A 27727-nucleotide genomic window follows, 5' to 3' on the forward strand; every position below is an offset into this window, starting at 1 on the left:
AGGACAATATTTAAATACTCTGGAACAAGTGTAAGATCAGTGGGCACAACAACCCTCACAGGTATGTTTTCTTTGGTCGTTTAAATTTGTGGAGGATGACAAGAGAGAAATCCTTCCATATTCATGTGTAAGTTCATGCAGGGTGGCACTAATCTATCTTCTCTTTTCCCTCCACTGACGTGTGCTGGCCCCTCAGGCCTGGGTCACCTGATCTCCTGCATCCTCATTAATGGTGCCCAGTACTTCAGGCGCATCAGTGAGTCCGGCATCAAGAAGATGTGTAGAAACATTTTTGTCCTTCAGCAGAATTTGACCAACATCACCATGTCGCGGGAGGCAGACCTGGATTTTGCAAGGTAGGAGGAAAGATTGGGCGAAGTCCCTTGTACCAAAGCCAAGATCCCATTGCCCGTAAAAATCATTTAGAAAAATGGATTCTCAGTACTGCAAAAGTTAATTTAAAAAAAAAAACAATGAAATAATTAGATGTTCTTTAGTCTTAGAGAAGGTAATTCGATACAATTCTGTTGGATGCTTAACCTCACTTAGGCAGGTAGTTTTCCCTCTTGTCTAAGCTAAGCTCTTACTACAAAACTTCAGTAACTTTTTTCTTATTATGAAAGTAATATTTGCTCACTGCCTAAGATCTGTGACATAAAATACAAAAAATAAAATAAACATTACTCCTAAGACTTTCATCCAGAGACTTTGACATTGGGCGTTATTTCTCCTGGCTTTTGTGCCTGTGCTAAGTATACAAGTGAATTTTCATACTATGCGTGCATGCAATTTCTCTTTTTACAAAATTGGAACTATGTTAATGTAATTTTATATTTGCTTAACTGCATTTTCCCATATCAGTACTATTCTTTGAAAACAGTGTTTTATGTATATAAAAATAATATATAAAATGTATAACATACAAAATATGTGTTAATCAACTGTTTATGTTCTCGGTAAGGCTTCTGGTCAGCAGTAGGCTGTTAGTAGTTAAGTTTTCTGGCGGGGAGTCAGAAGCTATACACAGATTTGTGACTGTGTGGGAGGTTGGCGCCCCTACCCTCCCACACTGTTCAAGGGTCGGCGGTATCACGTTTAATACCTGAACACTTACTCCACGGCATAAATTAGGCATTATTTAATCATTTGCAAATTTTTTAAGCATTAGGATTTTTTCCCTTTTTTTCTCTCATTATACATAACAAGGGTTGAGTGTATGTGTCCATGAATCTTTTTCCTCATCTGTTCTCTCTTCCCAGTTGAAACCCGTCTTCTCTTCTCGTGTTCGTTGTGGGGGCTCATCGTCAACCATGCCCACCCTTCATGTCCTTGAAGTCTCTTCTTTTAAATCGCACTCTTCCTTTCTCTGTCCTAGGTTTGCTGATCTCAGTTTTTAATGTTTCTTTATAATACACTTTTTCAAATTTAAGAGGTGATTGTATTCTCTCTTCGTGTGGTCTCAACGCTGGCTCTCCCTTACTTAAATCATCAGACCTTTGGAGCTTCAGTGAAAGTGAAAACAGTTTTGCAGAGGATGAATGATTATCGTACCGTGGTGCATTACTGCTGTTTGTACCTTGGTGAATTATTCCACAAACTCCCTTATGGCTAGAAAGTCATTTGTTTGTAATAGTGCAGAGTTCTCCTGCCTAACATTTAGTACTTCTGTGCCATTTCACTTGACTTTTGGATTCCTCGAGAAGTTCTAGAAAATTTGAAACAGTTCTGAAGACATTTCAAAGGATGATGAAATATTACATTACTTTGACAAGTATTAAGACATATGTGCTAGGATCTTTGTTTGGAAAGCATATAACCATATATCTTCATTTTTAACTTTTCTTCTCCAATCTATCACTCCCATTTGTTCCATTGCCACCTGTTCCTCTGCCTCTCTGTCCTCCTCCTGTCTTGTTCTTCCTTCTTGCGTGTGTGTATGTGTGTGTTCATTAAATTCCCTATTTTAGGCTAAATTTGGTAGAAAGCCTTCCTTGCTCAGATTAGGGAAACCAGGTGTGACTGAATACTGCATTTATTTGGTCGCTCTTATGGGGAATGATCTCATTATTGAATTAGTCTATTCATAATAACATTGACAAGGGGAAGTTAAGTACATGGAGGCCTGAGGGATACAGCAAAGCATTACTAATTCTCTGAGGAATATAATTCTTAAATTCAATCATCCTTTTTTAAATGATTTTTTTTTTTTATTTAGCTGAAATAAGTAAATTAGCACAGTTTTTGGCAGACAGCATGGGGCCTGAACGCGTACTCAAAAAACTAGCATCTGAATAATGAAATGCTGACTGGGCAGTATTGAGGTTGGCATCAGTGGGCTGTGTGCCAGCAAAGCGTTTCTTCAGGAAATAACTGAACGGCAACCAAGCCGTGCCTTTTACAGTTGGATTTATGAATGATGTCCAAGGAAATGGGCATGAGCGGAAATGTGACCACTTGGGAGAGGTACTGCTACTGTTACTCTCTACTCCCCATGGAGTATGAAAGGAAATAGGCAGCATAAGTATGTAGCATTGGATGAGTCTGTCCTTTTGATCCTGGCTCAGAAGACCTCTCCTTATGAGACTTGAATGTTCCAAGAGACCGTGACTGTTCCTGTCTGTTTTCTCAGTGCCCGGACCAGAGTAAGTGCTCATCACGTGTACTGGATGAATGGATAGGTATCAAAATCAAGGCTTTTGTTGGGGGGGGGGGGCTGGCAAAGGGCTTGGATAATGGCAAAGTTTAGTTTTAGTTTAGTCTTTAATGCCCTGAAAGTTTTAACCAGCTGACATAGGTCAATGTTCTTAGAAGCTTATACGGAGCAGTATCTCCCTTGCAGGTCTTTCCTTGTAGAGCATTTACAAAAGCAACAGTCTATCTCCACTATTCCTAGTCTGTTTCACCCTCATTTTCTCTTGCTCACATACACACATGCATACATAGATGCACTTTATAGCCTTATTTTTTTTCATTCCTGTTTTTGGTAGGGACGGGTTTTGTGAAATGGGCTCCATCAATTCTACTGAATTTGAAGCTATGTAAAATAAATATAACAGCGATACCAAAATAGCCAGAAATAAGAGACGGCAACAGTGTGCCTCAGCATTCCTTAAGCAATGTCTAATCAAGCATGGACAGCATCTCTATTTCCAGCAAATCTCTATAGGAATGTTATCTTCTAACACAGTAATTAATCACTAGTTGCCAATGTGTCAGAAAACTTACTTAACGAGAAGTTGCAAAGGCTCTTGTAGTTTTTTTTCACCTCCACAGCCTTCCTGGCCGGTGGAAAATAGAACGCCCTTTCTGTAATAAAGAGAGATCTGGAGTGATTCCATTTGTGTTGATTCTTCTACTTGCAGTATTGTTGTCTGTCTTTTTTATACACACCTTTACTCTAATCTCCAATAAGAAGATAAATCTTGGGTGAGCAAAGGATTATATAGGTTATCCTATATAATCACCAGAATTACAGAGAAGCCCTGTCCCCTATGATAATGATCTCTGCTATGGCTCTGACCCTTTTGACCCCACTCTAAATTTTCAGACTCAAGAAGTTACTTTGTCCTGGAAAATTACTACAGATTAACTAGGCAATGGAAGGGCTTTACGGGTGTGCTTTTTAGTTCCTTTCATCAGAAATCATCTTACCCTGAGCTGCCATGCACTTCCCAAAACTGAGTCACTGAAACAACCTAGCAGTCCAGGCACTGTGTATCGGGAGACGTCTGAATGAATGGGCACTCAAGTCCCCAAGGTGGATCTGGCAATCTTTACAGTTTAAGTGAACCCATTATTCAAAAAGATGACCCCAGAGGTTTCTTCCTGGTTCTTCCCTCTGTGCTACGGTGAAAAATCAGGCATGGGAAGGGGACTAGAGTATGCCAGGGTGTAATGAAGGTAACCCACAATTTTAGAGTGGCCACAGAAGCCCTTAATGATACGGTAACATTTGAGGAAAGACCTAAAGGAAGACCGGGAGCAAGCCAGGTGGATACCTCGGGAGAAAGCATACCAGAAAAAGAGGTATGAGAGGAAAGAACCAGAGAGAGGAGTATGACTGGCATTTAAAGAACAGCAGAAAGGCCAGTATGTATGGCTAAAGTGAATGAGCAACAGGAAGAAGAAGAAATGACGTCAAAGGTTTAAGAATCTGAGATCTTGAAGACTGTTGCAATAACATTGGGTTCTACTTTGAGGGAGGTAGGAAACTATCAGATGGTGTGGAACAGAAGACCGCCATAATGTGACTTAGGTTGTAGAAGACTCACTCTGGCCGCTATGTTGCAAATAGACAATTGGGGAGGGGAGGTTGCAGGCCAGGGCAAAGGCAGAAGGAGCTGTTAGGAAACTATCGCATGAACCTACATGAAAGATGGTGGTGATTCAGACCAAGAGGGTAGCAGTGCAGAGGACGAGAAGTGGTCAGATTAGGATATATTTTAAAAGGAGAGCTGATAGGATTTGCTGAGGGATTGGAAGCAAGCCAGGGACTCCAAGGTTTTTGTTCTGAGCAATTCAAAGGTTGGCATTTTGATTTACCGAAGCAAAAATGAGCCAGACGGTGGGAAAGGCAGATTGAGTTTGGGGAGGTAGCAATGGGGCAGATAAGAAGCAGGTATCGACAGCTTGGGTTTGGAAGTACTAAGTCTGAGGGGCACATTAGACATGTGAATAGAGATAATGAAGAGAGAGCTGAATATACCAATCTGAATTCGGGAAAGAGGGCTGGGCGGGAAAAAGGAGTCCGGGAATCATCAGCTTGTAGATGGGATTTAAAAATAAATAAATAAGTAGAGCCATGAGATGACATGAGACACCAGATCTTACTGAGAACACAGGCAGACTGAAAAGAGAAGCCATCCAAGAACTGGGCCTTGGGTGGGTCCTCCAGCGTTGAGATGTTGGAGTGCTGAGGACACACCAGCCCAGGAACCTGAGAACCAGCAGCCGATGAAGTAGGATGATAGCAGGAGAGAGGTCTGTGTCCCAGAAGAAAGTGTTTTAGGAGGAGAGTGTCTTCATCTGTGTCAAATGGCGCTGGTAGGTTAAATTAGCTTAGGGCAAAGTTTTAGGCCCTGGTGACCTGAGGAGAGGGCTGAAATGCTTTGGTTCACACTCCTTAATCTTCCCTACACAACTTACCCAGTGCAGAAACAAGTTTTGGGAATAGACTTCTCACTGCTCAATGCCGTGGTAGGGTCTGATGCGTTCGTGGCAAACAAAAATGCAATTAGAGTGTTTCCGGTGTGATACAGAAAAGACTGAAATTGGCAACCTCTCTTTTCTCATTGAACGGTCCCTAAGAAATCCCTGCTCTTCCCAGCATATACACTCATCATGTGTTTCCAGTGATGAAGCGGATCTCTCCAATGATGAAGTTATGATCTCTCTTTGGACACTGAGTGGTTTTATTTTTAATGAAAGTCAGTCTCTGCTTCTACATGTCCGAATCCTCCCTTCTCCAGCCCTAGGTCCCTTTCCAGCAACTCCAGTTTCGCTTTGGAGCTATTCTATATATGTTTACTTACCCAATGAAGTCCCATATCTCCTATGTGTAATATACATACTTAGGAACCTCTTCACAAAAGCCAACAGAAAATTCCCACTGGAACCATTTGGAATCTGGGAACCAAAGGAGAAAAAAATCTTGCCTAAAATGCTTCCTCAGGACACAGGTTTATATGGAAAAGTATAATACACCATGTTTGTTTAACTCATTAAGAGGCTGAATCAAGACAGTGAAGAGACAACCAAAAGAATGGGAGAAAATATTTGCATATCATATATCTAGTAAGGTACTTACATCCAGAATTCATGGAGAACTCTTACAACTCAATAATACAAAGGCAAATAACCCAATTAAAGGATAGGTAAAGGTGCCCCAGTAGCAACCATCATAGCTAGTGCCCAGATCTTGATTTCTAAAACTCTTCTCCAGTAAACGGAAGCAGGGCTTCTGAGAGAAATGGCTCAGTCTAGGACTGGGACAGAAAATATACAAGATGAGCCTGGAACATCTTATAGTGCCAGAAATTTAAGGAGGTACTAAATAGACACACACACACACACACACACACACACACACACACATACACACACACACACACACACACACACACACACCCCACATTGCCAGGAATGTGTCAGAGGGGCACAGGAGCCAACTTGAAAGAGCTCCTAATGGGCAAAGCTAGGACTGTTTGTGCAACAAATAAAGTATTGGGCTATGACACAAAGTATAGAATAAATGTTTATGAGTCCAGAGTGATATAATAAATTTTTTGAATAAATTAATAATAAGTGAGGAAGAAGAGACAAATCTCCTATAGAGAAGAATTCCAAATGAATTATGTAGAAACTACCCTAAAGGAGGAACCTAACTCCCCACTTCTTAAGTAGAGGTTGCACATAGGGACTTCCTTCCAAAGCGTACGTATGGAATGGGAGGAAAGTAACTTTATAGTGGAGAAATCTGATCAATTTAGTCAGGTGATCAAGGATCAACACCAACATGCATAAATCACATTGACAGATAATACCCTTGATTTGAAGGGATGAAAATGATACTTCACCTCTGTGATCTTTCCCGAAACCCATAACCCTCATACAATTGAGGAAAACATCAAAGAATTTTCAATAAAGGGGGATCCTACGGAATACTTGACCGGTACTTCTCAAAACTGTCAAGGTCATCAAAAACAAGGCAAATCTGAGAAACTTTTGTAGCCAAAAGGAGCCTAAGAAGGCATGGCTGTTACATGTAATGCAGTGTCCTACATGTACATGTAATGTAATGTACATCTACATGTAATGCAGATGGGATCCTGGAACAGAGAAAGGATCTTATGTAAAAACTAAGAAAATGTTAATAAACTATGGACTTTAATTAATAATAACATATCAATATTGATTCATTAGTCAGGATAAATATATCATACAAATATAAGATGTTAATAAGAGGGAAACTAGGCCTAAGTATATGGGAAGTCTTTGTGCTATCTTTTCAATTTTTCTGTAAATCTGAAACTACTGGGAAAAAAAACTTAATAAAAAAACAGGCAAAGGATGTGTATAGCCATTTCTCCAAAGAAGATACATAGTTGGGTAATACACACATAAAAAGATGCTCAACATAGTTTGTTATTAGGGAAATGCAAGTCAAACCCACAACAAGATAATCATATTGCACCCACTAGGATTGCTGTAATCAAACACAGATGGGCGCCTGGATGGCTCAGTCAGTTAAAGGAGTCTGACTCTTGATTTCAGCTCAGGTCATGAGCTCATCAGGGGTCATGTGATCGAGCCCCACCCTGGCTCTGGGCTGACAGCGTGGAACCTGCTTGGTATCTTCTCTCTTCCTCTCTCTCTGCCCCTTCCCTGCTCATCTCCCCCCACCCCCAGTCTCAAAACTAAATAAATAAAAGCTTAAAAAAAGAGAGAGAAAGGGCAGTTCAGGGTGACTGGAGCAGACCCTTGAGAAGAGAAGGGTAGAAGATAAGGCAGGAGGAAAACAGAGCTGGCCAAGGGTGACTCAGCACAACTGTCACCTCAGGAGAGGCCTCCTCTGCAGTGTTTCAAAACACACCTCTCCCACCAGCACTCCCCGTTTTACTTACCCTGATTTGTTTTTTCTTAGCACGCATCACCATCTTACACATTCTCTACTTACTTATTTGTTCCTTATCTGTCTATGAAAGTAGAATGTGAGCGTCGTGAGACAAGGATCTTGTTCCTTTCTCTAGCCCCAGCGCCTAGAACGCACCAGCCTGTAGTAGGCGTTCGGTAAATGCCCGTGGGATGAAAACGTGAAGGTGTCCAGAATTTATCCTGCGGGGTAAATGGATTCAGGGGAAGAGTGAGATGGTCAGATTTGTATCTAAAGCTAAGTAGGAAATGGATAAGAGGGCCGTAAAACTGCAGGCCTTGCAGACCAAGTGGAAGGTGATTGTTAAGAGAGATGTGTAGGGCCTGAATTAGGTCAGTGCTGGGGGGCCATGGAGAACACCAGTTGAGAAGAACTAAAATTGGCAGGACGTAGGGAGTGACCAACAGTGAGAATAAAGGAAAGGAGTCAGGGCACTTTCTGACATGGGTATCTAAGATGCTCACAATACCATCCAATAAGATAAGCCTAGGAGCACCCTTCCATTTGCTAGATGGGATGCTGCCCAACTCAGAAATCAGTGAATAAAGGCAGTTAGATTTTTTTTTTTTTTTAAAGATAAGCCTGGGGGGAGGGAGAGGGAGGTTTGATGGAGGAGAGATCAGTGGATGTGACGAGTGTTAAGATGCCTGTGAGATTTCCCAGTGGAGTGGTCCAACATGCACCTGGGCAGGTAAGCCAGAAGCTGGGGTCGGGGTGGGGGTGACGGTATTGAACAAGCAGATGTGGGGAGTCATCAGCCCAGGGTTGTCGTTTGAACCCATCAGAGAAGTAAGCACCTTATAAGCACGGTAGATGGAGGCCGTGCCCTGCGGAACAGCATGTAAAAGGTACGAGAGGAGGAAGCCCTGAAGCGGATAAGGAAGGGATGGCCCCACAGTGCCTTCCTCAAGGTGACAGAGTGACAAAGCCAGCCTAGAAACCGAATATGTATCAGTTCACATTGTCCTTGACCTTGTGCTGTATCTACGGCCAAGAACTATCTCCAGCGTGGCTGAGAATGTTGAACTCCTTCCAAAGTGGCTGTTCAGGTGGGCTTACTTCCTGCAAACCTATGGCAGGCACCAGGAGCAGCCCTTTTTGGTTTTCTGCAGGAAAGGTGGTGGGTTTTCCTGTTCGGACTGACCAGGGTGTAGCCTGCTAGACAGGAATTAGCAATGACATGCTGCCATCTACTGGAAACACCCGCAGACCTGCAGACAGATGAATATCTGTGGTCCCCTAGATCGCCATCAGTCAGTGCATCAAGAGGGGGTACTGCCTCTCGAGTAAGCTTTGGAGGTGATTGGGCTACAAATATGAAATGCCCCCACCTATTAAGTAAAATGTTACTTGATTGCCTTGCTGGAAGAGCAATTTTGTTTCTGAAAAAAATTCATAGGTCTATATTTTTCATATTCTTTTCTCTGCTTATTTTTTTCTACCTTTATTCTGCCATTGGTTTTATCTGCCTCTCTAATCTTAGGGTAACCTATTCCTTTTCAAATCTTTTTTTTTTATGCTTTTTTTTTTTTTTGAGAGAGAGAGAGTGACAGAGACAGAGACAGAGTGCTAGTGGGGGAGGGGCAGAGAGAGAGGGAGACACAGAATCCAAAGCAGGTTCCAGGCTCCGAGCTGTCAGCACAGAGCCCATCGTGGGGCTCGAACTCACTAACCGCGAGATCATGACCTGAGCTGAAGTCAAAACACTTAACCCACTGAGCCACCCAGGTGCCCCCAACCTCTTCCTTTTCAAACCTTTACCTGTAATACTCCAGGTTTTTAACTCAAGATTATTAATCATGTGGATTTATGATTCATTTTATGGGAGAGATTAGTCTGCTAACAAAATTCTTTTAATGGTGACGCCCCCTAAAAATTCTGTTTTATCTCTTGAATTTGATGATCATGCAAAGCTAGCCCTGACTTTCCTAGGGGCCAGAGTAAATTGGGAAATATGATGGTTTAAATAGCTTTTGCTGCCTGGGAGAAGGAAATATACCCATTAATAAAATTTAATAATAAACATTTGTATGGCCTGATCTCTGAGAAAATTTTCTTTAAAATTTTGTATAAGTGGATCTCAATAACATTGCATCTCAGTAATCAAACCTTCATTTGCCTTTGCTGCCTGTTTCTGACCATCCCTCTTTCTACTGATCTATTTTTTCTGTATTTATTGCACTCATAATAGGTTCCATACATTCTAGCAATTAATTGATCTTTAATTAATTATTTAATGAGGACTCTTTATCCCCCATAGAGTACCTCCCCAAAATGAGCATTTATAAAGCTCTCAAAAGTAATACCTGGCTGTATTGGTGTTTGATTTCTCATATCTTATGCATGAGGCTTTGATTAAATCAGAATTCTTTCTGATTATGTTCAATTAATGTCACTATACCTTGTACATATATAATGTCAATGTATAATTTAGGATTCCTCGAGATTATTGGCAGATAGTTGTAGTTTTCCCTTTGTAGCACATGTGCTGAAATTGGAATGATTCAAGGATTAGCATAGATGACAGGCGGTGTTTTTCCAATAAAGATCCCAAGGAATGGAAATCAGAAGTGACTTGCCCAAAATCTCTCATCCAGTTGTGCTATTTTTATACCCTGCACTACCTCTGTGGTCGTCATAGTTAGGAAATTGAATTAATTCATCCAGTGAGGCCATTTTTCTGCCAGGAAATGATTGTGCTAAAAAGATACAAAGCTTGTTCTCGACTAAAGCCCAAGAATGATCATTTACTGACTTTATTAGAATTCTTACTGAAAAACTTTAGGCTGGAAGCTGACCGTTCTCGTTTTCTAAATGAAGATATAGTGTTTAGTTTTGCTGCTTAAATGTAGGAAATGGGCAGAATTGCCATAGCTATGAAAGCAGAGCTACAACCCCTCACAAACCATATCAAGGCCAGACTTCCTCCCCAGCGCCTTTCTCATTATGCAATTCTTGTGACTAGTTACCATAATTGTGTTTTGTTTTTGGCTTCTGGGTGTTTTTTGTTTTTTTTTTCCCTCCTCTTCTTCTCTGTAATAGCAATCTAAAATGTTTATGAATGTGATTTGTGTTTCAAAGTGTTTGATAAATATGAATTTACACGTATGTTTCAGAGAGCATCCTTAGCTAAATATGAACACGTTACCAAGAAATAAACATGTACCTGGCCTTACAGACTTTTGACTCCACACTGCTGTCCCTGAAGCAAGGACAGCTTCTAGAAGACAACTGACTTTAGTGTAAAATACCTAGAGGCCTAAATTAGTTACTTTCTTGCAGTGATGACATAAGAGCAATTATGATTACTGTTATATAATTAAACTGGGTTACATGACATGAACCCTAAGAAGTACTTTACCTATATTGGTCTACAGAACCCTGAAACTCTCTATGAAACTCCATATGGAACTGTTATTACCTCATTTTCTCCATGGAAAAAAACTAAAGCTTAAAGAAGCTCAGCAAATTCTCAGTTTACATAATAATAAGACTTAGGATTCAAACTTAGTCTATGTATTTTCTTAGCCATGTGAAATCAGGGCTCTCATTTGGTAAATATTGGGTCTCTGTTTGCTTTGTTTAATTAAAAATATGATTTCATTTTTCAGTCAGGCTCTTAGCTCTCAAACGTTTTCTTTTCCTTAATTTTTTTTCTGGTTGTCTTTCCCCCCTTGATTTCCATCAAGCTCTGGTCTCTGGCACTTTTCATTAGCTTTAATGAGCAGTTTCACCGTGGGGGGCTCTACAGACCCCCTCCCCCACCATGTGAGGGAATGTGTTACCTGGTTTTGCTTAGTCCTTAGGTACTCAGCACTTACTGGTCTTCTGTCCCCCCTTCCAAACAACTGTCCTAGTAGCATTTGACACTCCTGAACACTCAGAACCATACCACAGACGTGACCATATCACCGCTCAACTCTTAGCACCGATCCAAGTACACACACGTGTAGTCTTCAAACACCAAGCAGATCGACCGAGTGGTTCTCAAAGGCTAGAAAGTATAGGAATTTTGTAGGGGGGTGCACCTGGGTGGCTCCATCGGTTGAATGTCCGACTCTTGATCTCAGGATTGTGAGTTCAAACTCCACGTTGGGATCCGTGCTGGATGTGAAGCCTACTTCAAAGAAGAAAAAAGAAAGAATTTCGTAGGAGACTTCCTTTAAGTGGAATTCTTTGACTCCATCCCTAAACATTAAGATCTAGAAGGTTGGGTAAGAGGGAGAGCAGGAATCTGCAGTTTACTTAACAAGTGCCCAGGGGAGCCTGATGCAGGTGGTTCTTGGACACCCTTGGAGAAATACTAGCCTACCCTCAGGTTCTGTGAGGCTCACGACAGGCCATTTCTCAGCCATTGTTCTCTATTATTTCCCCCATCTTCCTTCTTTCTCCTGCTGCAGGCAAGAAGAGTAAAACTTGCCTGAAAGCCCTTTTCTGGATTAAGTGGAACTTTAAAATCACCCCTTAGGGCAGTCACTGTTGTTGTTGTTGTTGTTGTTGTTGTTGTTGTTGTTATTTTGAGGCAGAGTCAAGCCGTGTTCCTAGAATTTTCCTGTGAGCTAAGTAGTATTTCACTGATCTAGTTGGTGGCCAGTAAACAAATTCAATCCATGATTGTGACATAAACTTGGGCAAAGTCACTTCAGCTCTCTTAGCTCAAGTTTCCTCATCTGTCAATAAGGCTCTGACTAGAACGTCAACCCTAGATAAGACTCGCCCAGAGCTCCACGACGTAGAGCCAGAGATGGGGCTCTGAGGTCCAGAGCTCCCCTTGACCACCAGTCCCAGAAGAGGCTCTCGCAGGAGAGATTTCTAAAAGGAAGCAAATCACCTTTAATTCCACAGAAGTACGGTAAAGATCTCGGAGATATCCATTACGTAACAGGCACTTGCAATACTTGATGACTGGATGGACAAGTGAACGCGTGTGTGCACGAATGAATGAAGAAAGAAGTAATGTAGGCTGGTTTCCTTCCGTCAAGATTGTGGTTGCAGCGTTTGCTCACCACACCTCCTGGGGAGTCAGACAGACAGACTGGCTGTGCTTTTGCATGACCTATAAAGGTCTTCTAAGGCTCTGAACGGTAATTCAAAAAATAAACATGTAGGTGCTCAAAAATATAAATGTCACATCTGCTATAGCTCTGCATCTCCTTTGCTGCGTTCTGGTTTTCCAGTTGATGGAAAGGTTTTATTCAGATCAGCCATTTCACTTTTTCCTGGAGGCGCTCGTAATCTTTGTATTCTAACCTTTAAAGACACAGGCTTCGGTTATAATGATTTCCATTGCCTGGCATCTACATGTTTCGATTCCTCCAAAGAATTGCCCACCTTCTATTTTTCTCAATTGCAGATGGACTCAAATGAGGAAAGAAAACAAGTGGGGGGGAGGGGCAGGGGGAGCAGGAGAGGCCAGCTCTTGATTGACTTTTCTCTCTTGGTACCCGGGTCAGGGAAAGAGCAGATCAATGGCCTCAACTCAGCAGCAGGCGTTACCACCGCGTCTCAGTCTCCTCTCTGCAATCTCTGATGAAACATTTTGGGGTACTGAGGACAGAAGAGGGAGGTTGGGGATTTTTCAGCGGCCGGAGCATTTTATTGACAGCGTGAAAGGCTTCATGGATATATGCGACCAGAAATTAATTACAGCCCAGTTCCCCACTTCTCCCTTAGGTGACAGTCTTCTGTTGGCATGTGCCGCTGTGAAAGTAATAATAGGTTTCAAATGTTTGTGAAAAACATGAAGTAATTACTTGCTGTGATAAATCAGTCATCTGAAGTTTCAGCTTCTCTCCACTCCATGTTATGTGGCAACGGGTCTGTTTCTTTTGTTAACTTTAATTATATAGCATGGGAGCATTTTTATTTTTCAGTTTTCGGAAATTTTGCCTTTTTCTTCTCTTGTTTCCTGGTTCTCCAGGGATGAAAGTATTGAAATGATAATGACACATAACTAACATTGGAACAAGGGAAGCATACGTCTGCCAGGGAGCCGATTGCCTTCGTTCGGTTTTGTAGCTATTGGCTATCAGCTATTTGCCAGTTTCTCTAATGAGCCTTAAATATTTACTGTTTGTTGTGCAGAGGGAAAGAATGTGCTCTCGGGCATTCCGAGGTTCCTTCTCACCAATAGCATATGTTTAAATTACGGGCCCTGAAACCAAAGAGCCTCTAATAGCTCTTTTCCCTTTTTTAAATTTAAAAAAAAAAAAAAAAAAGTTTCCAGTAAAATCTGCAGCTCCTTTCCCCGGTTCCCATTCTTCGATAAGGGCCTGTGTGGATCTGCTTGCATGATGCCCCTGTGTTAGCTCACCTGTAGAATAAGAGACATTTCCTTTGGAGAACTATCTTAAAAGAGATCCTTACCCAAGCAGATACAGTAGTGAGGACCAAATACTGGCCAGCATGACATAACATCACACGCAGGTATCTTGCTAACAGCCTTAGGCTGGCACCCCCCTTAAAAATGTGAACTATACGTGTTCCTATTTCTTTTTAACTCCTGTAATATTAAGTTTTTCTATTCGGTCTAATCTGCCTTGTCCATTCCTGCTCAGTGAGCCATTATCAGTCCTAACTTCAAAGGCTTGCTTAATCTCCTGGATCAAGCTATCCCTTTCTTAGAACAACACGTTTTTCCCTTTCCAATATTAATCTCTCTCTTTGAACTATTGTTTATATTTAGAACTGAGGAGAAGAACAGTAAGACATTGGTTATCCCATTATTTATCTTATTTATTAACTGGGTACTTCTTGGATAATTCTGCATGGAAAATCATACTAACTGGGACTTCCGAGATTTTTTCATTGCAGTGATAATTGGTGTTCATGATGTTTGCCCCTGAGACTAGAAGATCCTGTCCATCATCAAAGAATACTACTACATTTAGGGTAGTTTCAGCATTATGTCTATTTTACTGTATTCTGTCTGTTAGAAACTGATGGCCCAGTATGATATCTCAGTATAAGCCAGAATCTCTGATTACATGTGGAACTCCTTATTTTCTTTTCAGGCTGCATCATGGAGTTTTTATAGCGCTATAATTCTGTCATAGCATTTCAGTTTTCCACAAATAAGTAACACTAGGCAGTTACAACAAAACACTTAAAATATTTTTATTCTATTATCACTAACATTATTACCAATACCTACTATGTACTGAGCACGTACTTTGTATAAGGCTCTCTGCTTCTGTGATTCACACGCATTATCTTGGTTAATCCTTATAACCTAGTGTGCTTACTTAGTAGCATTTTCATTTTACAAATGGAAAAATTGAGTCTGAAAGATGAAGTAAGCCAAGGTCTACACAACTAGGAACTGACAGACCCATGATTCAAAGCCAGGTCTATCTGCATTTTAGCTATTGTTCTATACAGCTCATGACAACGTAATGCATTAGTATTTCCAGAAGATATACCACAGCCTCAGTGATTTTATAGACTCTATTAAGTGGTGATGACAGGGTGTTCCATGTTGAAAGGGCGTAAAGGAGGTGTATCAATTTTTTATCTTCCCTGCAAGAAATTGAAAGGAGATGTTGTTTTGTAGGTCTGCGGGGATAAACAAGAGGAGGCCAAAAAGATTATGAGAAAGGATTTTGGCACAGCACCTAAGGCCTGTCTAGGAATGATCACGGTATTGTTAGACCCAACACAGGCAGGAGGGCGTGTAGGACCTCTGAGAGAGCTGGCATGCAGTAGCATTAGAGGGTGTCCAGGTCAGGGAGGAAGGCTGGACCGGACAGCACAGGGAGAGCGGGGTCACTGCCAAGCGCAAACCCTAATTCCCCAAGTATCAGAACACGTACATATGGTGGTGATACATATGGTAATGATAATGAAATGAAATTGTCTTAAAATAGCTTTTAAGCAGCTACTATGGTTTTTCAATGAATTTTAAATACTCAGAAAGGAGGGGAAAACAAGAAGATACGTGTTTTTGTTCTATCAATAGAAAACCCAGTCATTTTGAAAGAAAAATAAAAGAAGCGCTGTATGATTGACACTTGTCATTTTTTGATGACTTAGCTTCTAAATCTCTTCCTGTGTTTAAAGGGCAGAAGCCCATCTTCCATCATAAAAACACAAAGCCCAGGCTTGTTTACTGTATGGGGACCCACCCTACACGAAGCCAATCAGATGTACCTACTCCAGACTAACCGGGGAGCCGGAGACTCCCAAGTTCAGGGGTAATGGAGAATTACATGAAGTGATAGCAGCAGCGGTGGCCACTTCAGTTTCCTGGGGTGGTGGCAGCAGCAGTGGCCAGGGCATAGTCAACGTGCGCTTTTGCCAGCAGCAGAGTGAAACGTGGTGTTCTGTGTTTAAGCAGCGGCAGCGGTATCTTCATGAAACTGTCTTCGCAGAGTGATTCGGGAGTGATTTTGGTCACGATCTCAGCTGCTGCCTAGCTTTGCTTACTCCTGCTCACTTTCCAAATGTGATTCTCTAGTCTTGCTGGCTCATCTGTGCACCACCTACTATCCTTTATAAATTCCTTCTCTGCAAGCGCTCTCAACAATAGCCAAATTATGGAAACAGCCTAAATGTCCATCAACTGACGAATGGATAAAGAAATTGTGGTTTATATACACAATGGAATACTACGTGGCAATAAGAAAGAATGAAATATGGCCTTTTGTAGCAACGTGGATGGAACTGGAGAGTGTTATGCTAAGTGAAATAAGTCATACAGAGAAGGACAGATTCCATATGTTTTCACTCCTATGTGGATCCTGAGAAACTTAACAGAAGACCGTGGGGGAGGGGAAGGAAAAAAAATGGTTAGAGAGGGAGGGAGCCAAAACATAAGAGACTCCTAAAAACTGAGAACAAACTGAGGATTTATGGGGCGTGGGAGGGTGGGATGGGTGGGTGATGGATATTGAGGAGGGCACCTGTTGGGATGAGCACTGGGTGTTGTATGGAAACCAATTTGACAATAAATTTCATAAAAAAAAAAAATTCCTTCTCTGCAATGCACAGCCTTGATTGTTCCATACATACATGGTAAAATCTAGTGAATCTAGCACACTTTAGCTTTTAATTCTTCCAGTCCTTAGCAAAGCTCAGTTTTACATTATTACTCATTACTATGGAAGTTTTAATTTAAACTTTGATTTATTACTCATCACTATTAAAGTTTTTATATAAAGTTATACCTTATCTCTTTATCTTGGTCAGTTATATAGAATACTTAAATACCCATCAAGAAGTTTTAATTTTTTAAGGAGAAAGCAAAATTGGTTGGCTTGTGTGCCCTGAAGTTTGGCTCCCCATGTCTGGGAAAACTTAATTATCCGTTCTATACATTTGTTTCCACTGTCTATTGCTGTATAATGAATCCTCTCCAAACTTGGTACCGAGTACAACAACCATGGCATTAGTTCTGTTGATGTAGCAGATTGGGACTCATCTGTACAGTTCTTCTGCTGGGCTGCCTTGGGACATCTCACGTGGCTATCATCTGATGGCGCTGGACCTGGAACATCCCAGATGTCCTGTCTCATGTGACTGGTGGGGACAGCTGGAAGCTTGGGCTCGGCTGGGCTGTTGGGACGGCTAGGTCTCTCTCTTCCCCTCGTCACTTAATCTCAGAGATTCCACTTTCCACCTAAGTCTTCCGTGTTGTTTCTCCATCAGAGCAGTCCTGCCTCTTATGTGGTGACTTAGAGCTCCCCAAAGCATGAAAGGAGAAGCTGCCAGGCCTTCCTAAGGCTTAGACGTAGGACTGGCACAGTATCACTCCTGCCACATTCCGTTAGTTAAAGCAAGTCACTGGGCTAGCCCACATTTAGTGGACAAGGGGACTACACAGAGGCATGAATAACGGAAGGCATGGTTCATTAGGGGTTATCTTTGGGATTTAGCTACCGCTGTATCTAAACTTCAGGCTGCAGGTTAGACAGTCAGTGCCTGGTACAGGAGGCGTCCAGCATATTTGTTAGGATTATTTCAGTTGCAAGGAGCACAGACCAAAAAAGAGAATTTATTCAATCATGAAACTGGGATATTCAAGGGGTGATTGGTTTGAAACACAGTTTTTTGTCCAAGGAGTCAAACCATATCGACAGGACTCAGTCTTTTTTTTTTTTTTTTTCTCCATCAGACTCTTGCTTCTGTTTGCATCTGTTTGACTTTATGATTACATAGCCTGTCTCCCCGTGTGGCAAAAATAGTAGCCCCCAAACTAATATCATACCTGTAGCAGGAAATCTTAGGGAAGGAAACCCTCTCTCTTCCAAAATCCATACAGCACGTCTCATGGAGGGACTCTGATGGGCCCTGTCCGTCTCTGAGCCCATGGCTGTGGCCAGGAAGAATGGGGCCTTCTGACTGGTCAGTCCCTGTCACGTGACCACACCTGTTGTGAAGGGTCAATGGGTCCAACCTGGACCTCACAGAAAGTGTGCCAGAGAAAAGGAAAAGTTCTTTTACCAAAAGAAGTGGGAGGGATTCTAAAAAAACAAAAACAAGGTAGACGTACTACACCCAGTAACAGTTTGCTAGGTGAATAAAATGTCATAAGTGGGTGGCATAGACAGGAAAGTACTGAGCTGATTATCTGCCAAAGAAAATAGACGCTTAAAAGAAATTATTTTATGGGAAAAGTTTCATGAAGGTGCTGCTGGGACGCTATTCAGAGTAGATTGAAATAGAGAAAAATGCAGCTTTTGAGGTGTACTTGGAGAGGGGTAAGATTTAGAAGGAGGAGGACATCAGAAAGAAGAGGTCCCTTTCTCCAGAACCGAAAGCTATTACAGAGAGGATTTTCCAAAGTCTAATTTTTGGATACAGCTCCTCTCCTTAAATTGTAGCTTTAAGAAAATCACAAGCTTGGTCACTCCAGTGCATTGTACCATATAGTTTCAGATTTAGTTGGATCCGAGGAAGAATCGTTTTTTAACCCTGCAGGTGACGAGTGGATATGTCGGGTGTTTTGGGGGCTCCTACAAAAATAAAGTTCCAAGGTGACTGTTGTCAAAGGGTTAAAAGAAAAGCCTTTTAAAAACATACACTCACTTGTTGTCTTCTGTCGCTTTGATTAACAGTAGATGCTGAAATTACCAGAAATAATAGTAATCTGCATTTCTTTTTTTTTTTTAATTTTTTTTTCAACATTTATTTATTTTTGGGACAGAGAGAGACAGAGCATGAACGGGAGAGGGGCAGAGAGAGAGGGAGACACAGAATCGGAAACAGGCTCCAGGCTCTGAGCCATCAGCCCAGAGCCCGACGCGGGGCTCGAACTCACGGACCGCGAGATCGTGACCTGGCTGAAGTCGGACGCTTAACCGACTGCGCCACCCAGGCGCCCAGTAATCTGCATTTCTGTATTTATTGTCCTCCTGTGAGGCTGAGGGTTTCCACGAGTGTGAATTAATTGAGCTCCTATCTGCTGCATTAAGCAGGAAAGGACAGCACGCCCAACTTCCCTCCCGTCCTCCTCTCTGAAAAACAGTGAATGGGGATGGGGAATGTGAAGAGAGAAAGAACAAAAACTGCCCTGGCTGAACTGACTGCAGTTTCCAGGAGATTAGCAAAAGGAGAAAGCACTAGAAGGCAGAAGTGAGTTTAGGATTTGGTAAGAAGAGTCCCGGTTGGCTCTCAGATTACTTAAATCGTATTGTCTTCGTAGAAAGCTAGAAAGTCTTCGTTAGCTAGGACTTTGAGGTGGTACCGTCTGGTCCCCTTCCTTTAACAGGCAGGAATTTAACAGGCCCAGGGAGATGGAGTACGTGGCCAGAGAATGATCCTGACAGGACTAGAACTCAGATTTCCTGACTCCTTGGTCAGGCCCGGCAGGTCTCACTGCCTCCTGCAGGCTGATGTCAGAAGCTTCACATTGTTCACACTCCCTCTGGAAGCAGTGCTGTCCTAGGTTAGTGGCAGACAGTCTCAGGAGAAGGAACATCAACTTCGTGTGGCTTGAGCCCCTCCCTCCCCCAGTTTCTTTTACACCTCTTGGGATACCTTGTTAACCCCACTCCCCGTAATGTTTGTCTCCCCTAAGACTAGAATAATATTGCTGCTAGACACTTCTTTATAAGCGGAAATTACTATGTGATAATAATTATGACTTCTGTTCGCTATCTCCACAGTCTCCTCTCCTTGTTATTAAGTAAATACAGAAAGATTATTAATTTTATTAGCTTTTGATACTGATATTGCCATGTTCTCTCTCAGCTATAAATACCTGCTCTGGCCACATCAATTTGAGTCTTTTTTCCTAAGCAAATTAAAATAGAAATGATAACACAATTACTATCTAAATTCTACTAAACTCTAAGTCAAAACAAAATATAAGAACTGTGATGATTTGGGGGGCTGGGTGGGGGGCCTTCTCCTGCTACTAAGGAACAGGAAGTCAAATCCTTAGCAAAAGAACCTAGAGTCCTAGGTCAGCGCCAGTGTGGAGGGTGGCTGGACTCGGTACCAGGAGACACAGTGCAGTGGCCCAGGGTTAGAAGTTGAATGTTGTCACTGCCTTGTTATGTGCTAACCCCGTACTAATCTTCTGCCTCTAATGAACATTTTTTTCCGCAGGGTGTATGGCTTCTTTTCCTGCCCCAAGTTCATGATAATCACGTAGAAGAGTAGTCTTAATGTGCTAGGTAGACAGGGAGAATCTGCATATCTGTGGTCAGTCTGGAAGAGAGCCGAGGTTTAGTGTTGGGGTCACTTACAAAAAACCTTCAAATGCTTCCTTTCTCCCTGAGAGGAATCTAGTCTAATTTAGACCCCTGCTGTTTGCCTTGAAAGAACATTCTCAGCTACCTCGCATATCTCTTGAGTAGACATGAGAGGATCCTTAGACCCCAAAGTGGCTTTTGTAAGCCTTGAGGAGGTAGCAGGAGGAAGAATTCTTGAGTGTAGGCTGCCTACTTGAATGGTTTTCTTACTTTGATACAGGAAGTAGACCTTGTATAGACCAAGACATGACCAGCCAATGGGTTATTTTCTCATGTTCAGGGGCAGCATATTCTCATTATCCAAAATATGTGGCTTGATATCTCCCTTGTATATTGTACATTAAGCTTCTGTCTCAGGTTAGCACCTCGGTGGACAGAAGCTTCTTAGGCTCTTATACATCTTTGGAACCATCTACCATTGGGACTTCTTACTGCTGATTTTCTTAATGAATAGAACCATGCATGAGCACAAAAGCATATAATTTAAACTGTTTCAATATCTGAGGCATTTCCTAAAGAGGTCAGTTGCTCAAGGTGGTTATGACAGATCGCCAAGGGGGTCATCCATTCATACATCAAATAGTTACTGAACGGACATGAGAGCTAACCATTACTGGAACTTCAACGATCAAGATCCAGTTCCTGCTTGTGCATGGGGTAGCAAGGTGGGCTCAGGAGTGTAAGCAGTACAATGGGATAACCATGAAGAGGGAGAAGATTAAGCTAAAAAAAGAATATTAAAACCTCATAAGATTCCCTCCTGGTTCCATACCCAAAATAAATGAAAACATATGTCCATACGGAAACTTGTATATAAATAGCATTATTATGTTTAACAACCATGAGGTCGAAACAACCCATATGTCCATCACTGGATGGACGGGTAAACAAATGTGGTATATCCACACAATGGATTATTATTTGGCTATAAAAGATTGAAGTACATGAGTGAGCCCTGAAAACATTATGCTCAGTGAAAAAAGACAGTCACAAAAGATCATATAACTATATGATTCCATTCATATAAAAGTCCAGAATAGAGAAATCCATAGAAACAGAAAGTAGGTTAGTAGTTGCCTAGGGCTGGATGGGGAGCAGGGGGGACAGGGGCGTGGTAGCCAAAAGGTACAAGGCTTCTTTTTGAGGTGATGAAAGTGTTCTAAATTCGGCTGCGGCGATGCTCGCACATATCCATAAAGACGGTAAAAGGCATTGAATTGTACACTTGAAGTTGGTGAATTATACAGTGTGTGAATTACACTGCAATAAAGCTGTTTTTTAAAAAAACGAATAAGAACTAAAGTTGAGAATAGTGGTAAAGAATGACGGGGGGTTTCTCTCTCTCTCCCTCTCTCTCTCCCTTCTTCCCTCCCTCTCTTTCCTTCTCCCTCCCTCCCCCTTCCCTCTCTCTCCCTTTTTCTCCCTCTCTCCACTGCCCCCCCCCAAAGGGAAATACAATCTGTGTTTGGGGACAGACACCACTTCTGGAAGTAACCAGAATGCTTTTAGTGTGCCTGGTGATTTTTTAAAGTCATTATCAAGAGTTGATTATGGAGCTAATTAGGACTCTAGAACTTCCAGCTAGACAAAGAGAAAATGGCACTTGGGAGGGTAGAGACAGGTCTTACCAGTCGGAAATGTAACAAACATCTCCATCCCAGCTGGGGGAGGACTTGCTTCTTACAGGAAAGCAGCGATGCTGCAATCCCAGGGTTCAAACCGATGCATCTAATGGAGGAGAAAGAATCAAGGCTCCATTATAGATCCATTAGGTTAAGAGTAGCTAAAGAAATGTAAGGAATTCTTTTGTTTTGTGTTGGCAAGAAAGATTTTTCTTTTCTAAGTTTTCATTTGTTACTGAATCTCTCAGTTTAGCTTGTTTTCATAAGCACACGGCGAGTTCAGTTACAAAGTCGTGATTTAAAATTCTAAATGTCGGATCTCCCTAGGAACCCAAACCATCTGGGGTTGTAAAGTATGACTCGTTATTGCCACCTGATGACAACAGAGAGTACAGCTCTTCTAGAAATTCGAGCCCTTTTAGACACAAAGGAACCAGGGGCACCTGGGTGGCTGAGCATCTGACTCTTGACTTGGGCTCAGGTCACGATCTCACGGTTCCTGAGATTGAGCCCCACGTTGGGCTCTGCCCTGACAGCACGGAGCCTGCTTAGGATTCTTGGTCTCCTCTCTCTGCCCCTTTGTCCCTCTCCCTCTCTCTCTGTCAAAAATAAACATTTAAAAAGAAATTTTTTTTTTAAAGAAAGAAATGCACCCGTTGCCAGCTGAAATTCAGAATCAGTGGCACAGATGATGACACAGTCTCTTTAGAAGGTCCTCTGACCTTGGAATAAGAAGGAGGCCCCTTGTCATAGGAGTCTTTAAGTATGACGAGGTCTTTTCTCACAACCACGTTACCTAGAAAGCAGCACTCTGTATATCGAAAGTGACTTTCGATATATTACATTACAGTGTTAGGTAGGTGTTGCCCTAAGTCTGTCACCACCTTCTTCTGCGGTGGTAGCTGCTGCCGTCCCTGTCCCGTGGCCGCCACTCGGGCGTCGGTGGCAGCTGCCAGCCTATTCTCGCAACTCCCGCTGTCATCGCCATCACGCACAAGCTGTTCCCTCTGCCACTGTCTTCCTGCTGCTCATGGGACTGATTGGCACCTCTCCAGCCACATCAAGGTGCAGAAGCTTTTCGCCACCCCAGGCTCAGAGCCATCTGACACCCTCTACTGCCACTGCTCATCACCACCCTCCTAGCGATGACGCCAGCTAGGACCAGCCCAGCCCCGAGCTGGGTGGCTCCACTGGCAAAGGGAGGATGATAGTCCGCTTGCTACCTGCAGAGGCAGCTGGGCGGGGCCTCTCAATGACACTGGACCTGGGGACTCCAGACATCCTGCCTCTTTAAGAGTCAATACATTAGAGCCCAGCATCTCTCCTCTTCACTTGTTTCTGGAGTTGATAGCAACGTGAAACTCTACACACGATGAACGGCTTCGGCAGATTCCTCCTCACCATGTGGCTGCTCAGATGCCCACAATAAGCAGTACCACGCCCTCCCTGACTATACACTGAATTTCAGTGCCAAACGTTAAAAGTCATGTTAAAACACTTTGTGTCATCTCCAGCGTTTTTAATAGAGCACGTGAGGTTTAAATAATATGTAGGATTCAACATGGCAGACCCCACGACCATACTTTCACAGAAAAAGAAGCAAGAATAAATCCACAGCTGAGAAAGGATAAGAGGGGATTTACCGGTAAATGCAAGCGGCCGACAAACTTCTAGAAGATGGGGTATAGTTGATGGATGAACTGGTGGGGAAAACCTCTGGCTGGAATATGCAGCGAGTGCTTTGGAGAAGTTCCAGGTTCATAACCAACAATTAAAAACGAGAATGCCGAGAGAAACTGAAAACAGAGGGACTAGTGAAAATTTTATAAATGGGAAAATGTCATTACAGCACTGTTGTATTCACCCCTTCAAAACGCCAGCATCCAGAATTTATTCCTGAAGGAGCCATCTTAGGGAATAGTCAAGGAAAGTCCGGGCATCTGGTGTGGATGTTGCAGCCCCAGAATGAGCCCTCTCCATTGTGGCTTCGGAGAAGGAGGTTCCCCACTGGACAGTTGGCATCCCCACCCGCTCACCCTAAAGAGAAACAAACCTACCTTCTGGCGCTTTCAGCACCACCCACATAACGCTCCCAGGCCAAGAGGAGAGGCTTTTTAGGAACATGATCCGACCTATACTTAGAGGCCTAGCATCCAACTAATTGGAGTCACAGGAAAAGAGACGAGAAAATGCATGGGAAGGGAAAGTACTACAGAACTGGTAGAGACGCTTTTCTAAAACTAAGAGCCTAAGAGACTCTTAAAGACAGAGAACAGGCTGAGGGTTTCTGGAGGGGAGGTAGGTGGGGGATAGGCTAAGTGGGGGGGAGGGAGAGGGACTAAATGGGTGATGGGCATTACAGAGGCCACTTGTTGGGATGAGCACTGGGTGTTATATGTAAGTGACGAATCACTGAATTCTACTCCTGAAACCCATGCTACATTGTGTGTTAACTAACTTGGATTGAAATAAACAAACAAACAAACAGACAGTAAGACTAAGGGCACACGTTTTCACAGTAGAAGAGTCTGTTGGGTGCCCGGTGCGGTGAATGAAGAAAAGAGTCTCACGGAAAGACAGCCTCGTGAATTTTTAGAATGCCAAAAGTAAAGTTCCTACAAGCTTCAGCAAGCGAGGGAGAAAAAAAAAGTCAACCGCATCAGACTTGTGATCAATAGCAAGCACTAAGTGCTAGGAAATAATGAAGGGGTATCTGCTCAGCTCAGAGGAAGAATGATTTCAACCTAGAAATGTGTATATCCAGAGAGTGTATCAGTCATGCTGAGGGTGAGATGAAGACATTTTTAGATTTACAAGGATTCAGAAAGCTTACTTCTCATGCTCTTCTTCCTGGGGGACTAACTGAGGATGTATTCAAGCAAAGCAAGTAAATAAACCAAAAAATTAGAAAACATAGTGTCTAAAAAGCACTTGATCCCACTTGGAAAAATAGTGAAAGGGCAGCCCCGAAGCAGGTACAACACCCTCAGGAAAAGGGCCTTGGCGGGGGGCGGGGGGGGGGGACTCAAAAAAAGTGGATAGTTGATTAAGAAGAAAAAACAGGGGGCACCTGGGTGGCTTGGTCAGTTCGACTTTGGCTCAGGTCATGATCTTTTGGTTCGTGAGTTCCAGCCCCGCATCGGGCTCTGTGCTGACGACTCGGAGCCTGGAGCCAGCTTTGGATTCTGTGTCTCCCACTCTCTCTCTCTGCCCCTCCACCTCTCACACTCTGTCTCTTTCTCTCTGTCTCTCTGTTTCTCTCTCTCTCAAAAATAAATAAACAGTAAAAAAAAAAAAGAATTTTAAAAAACTTAAGCTATGATAAATACAAACAATGCAAAAAGAAAAAAGAAAAAGAAAAGCCAATCTGAAATTTTGATGGGAAAAAAACAAACTGTACAAGAAATTCCTGGTCCGAATACAAAGCAGGCCTCCAGAAGCATGCTCTCGAAAAGGCCCAACGGTTATGACTGGCGGATAGAGAAGGAAATGTATCCTTACACAGTACCAGGCCTGGCACTGAGCAGACACCCACAGTGACATAAATGCCCTCTGCTGGTTTTCATGAGTCACCATGCAGACAAAGCATGCACTTGTGTCTTTAGGGTCACACAGGCAAAAGTAAAAATGTAGCTGAGAGAAAATGGAAGATGGGGGCCAAGTGGAAGGTGGTGTGTGGACCGTAGAGAGGAACAAAGGTTTGCAAAAGGGTCATTAATAGTTTCATCTTTGGGGTTATGGGAGGGGGGTTGGGCTAAATGGGGAAGGGGCACCAAGGAATCTACTCCTGAAATCACTGTTGCACTATATGCTAACTAATGTGGATGTAAATTTTTAAAAATTAAAATAAAATTTAAAAAAATAGTTTCATCTTAAAAAGTGGGGGCAGTCAGGAGATTAGTGGAAGTAAATATAATGGTCTAGGCCGTTAATTATTTAAATTATCAAGGACAGCACTTTCACACTGAAAAAATAAAATACTAGAAAGAGGAGAGAGATTGCAGGTGAGTTGTACTTTGGCTTCTCACACCAGGTTTATCTAACACTAGGATACTTTTGGCTACGTGAAGCAGGAAACGCTGATTTAGTGGCTTAAAACGTTTCTTTTCCTTAAAAAAAGGGGGGGGGAGTTTATAAGCGACTCTTAAATATAGAGAACAAACTTAAGGTTGTTGGAGGGGTGGTGGATGGAGAGATGGGCCAAATGGGTAATGGGCATTAAGGATGCATTGGGATGAGCACTGGTTGTTATACATTTATACATAAGGGATGAATCCCTGGAATCTATGCCGAAATCATTATCGCACGATATGCTAACTAACTCGGATGTAAATTAAAAAATAAGTAAATAAAAAAATTAATTAATTAAAAAATAAAAATAAATTCAAAAAAAGTTTTATCTCCCCTAATGTGAAATCTTAAGATGGGATGGCTTGAGGCCATTCGCTGGCCCATTGATGTCATTAAGAACCTAGGTTCTTTTTTTTTTTTTCTTTTGATAGCCTTTCTAGTTTTATTGGTTTTTTTTTTATTTTAATTCAGTATAGTTAACATATAGTGTTATATGAGTTCCAGGTATACAGTATAGTGATTCAGCAGTTCTACACATTACTCGGTGCTCATCGTAAGTGAACTTTTCAATCCCCATCACCTATTTCACCCATCCCCCTACCCACCTTCCCTCTGGTAACCATCAGTTTGTTCTCTGTAGTTAAGAGTCTGCTTCTTGGTTTGTCTCTCTCTTGTTTTCCCCTTTGTTTATTTGCTTTGTTTCTAAAATTCCACATACGACTGAAATCATAGGGTATTTGTCTTTTTCTGACTGACTTATTTTCACTTAGCGTTATCCTCCATAGCTCCATCCATATCTTTGCAAATGGAGAGGTCTCATTCTTTTTTATGGCTGAATAATACTCCACTGCATATATATATTATATCTTGCCAGCTCTCTGCATTTCCTCCCTCAAGGTCTGTTGGCTTCATAGTCCACAGCCCGTTCTGTGGTCCCAGGCTGGCTCGTACATTTCTAAGCATCGCAAAAACATCCAGTGGAAAAAGATAGTTTCCTTCCCTGTGCTTTAGTTTTGTCTCAAGGAAACATTTTCCAGTAGTCCCTCTACAGACTTCCTGTCATGTCTCCTTGGCCCAAATTGTATCACACACCCTCCTCTAGACCCAGTCACTGCCGACAGAAATGGAAGATTGCCTTCTTACAATTACTCAGCTGACTTGACTTGGCGGAAGGTCCCTGGAAATGGCAACTTGAGTTCCAGTATGAATCTAAGACGTAGGTATGAAATTTGATAAGATGTCATAGCGATAGACCTATCAAAGAAAAGTTGTTGTCTGTTCAATTATAGACATAATTCAGGGGGAGAAAGACCATAGTGACTGTCTGGTGGCCTTGTTCGGTCATTCTCCCTTGAGATCTAGAAATCTAGGTTTCTTCTTTCTGGCTTACGAATCAAATCAGGATCCTCAGAGCTGCTAAGAACATTTTTTCTCTGATTAAATAGCTTTGTATACTTCACAGATCCTAAGAGATCCCTCGTCCCTTTAGATGGTCTGTAGCTTTCCAATAATAGGTGAATTCTATAGAGAGAGAAGGATTCTGTGCCTCTTCTCAAAACTTCCTGGTTTTGCAACCCGAGAAAGTGGAAACAAAATGCAAGCCAGTGTTTAGATCCCAGCCCTACCAGTCTCTAGTCGCTGCAGTAACCTCCAGTAGTTTCCAAACCTCTAACTCTTCAGTTATCTCT

General features: G+C 42.3%; 1 protein-coding gene across 1 annotated transcript in view; it reads left to right on the plus strand.

Moving 5' to 3' along the window:
• EXOC4 (exocyst complex component 4) overlaps positions 1 to 27727 on the plus strand; it is a 754543-nt gene that overhangs the window by 696250 nt on the left and 30566 nt on the right. The window contains exon 17 of the mRNA XM_030308464.1: positions 197 to 356. Coding sequence (XP_030164324.1) covers positions 197 to 356 — 160 coding nt within the window. The remainder of the gene's footprint in view (positions 1 to 196; positions 357 to 27727) is intronic.

The sequence above is a fragment of the Lynx canadensis genome, chromosome A2 (assembly GCF_007474595.2).
Source record: "Lynx canadensis isolate LIC74 chromosome A2, mLynCan4.pri.v2, whole genome shotgun sequence".
Classification (NCBI taxonomy): domain Eukaryota; kingdom Metazoa; phylum Chordata; class Mammalia; order Carnivora; family Felidae; genus Lynx; species Lynx canadensis.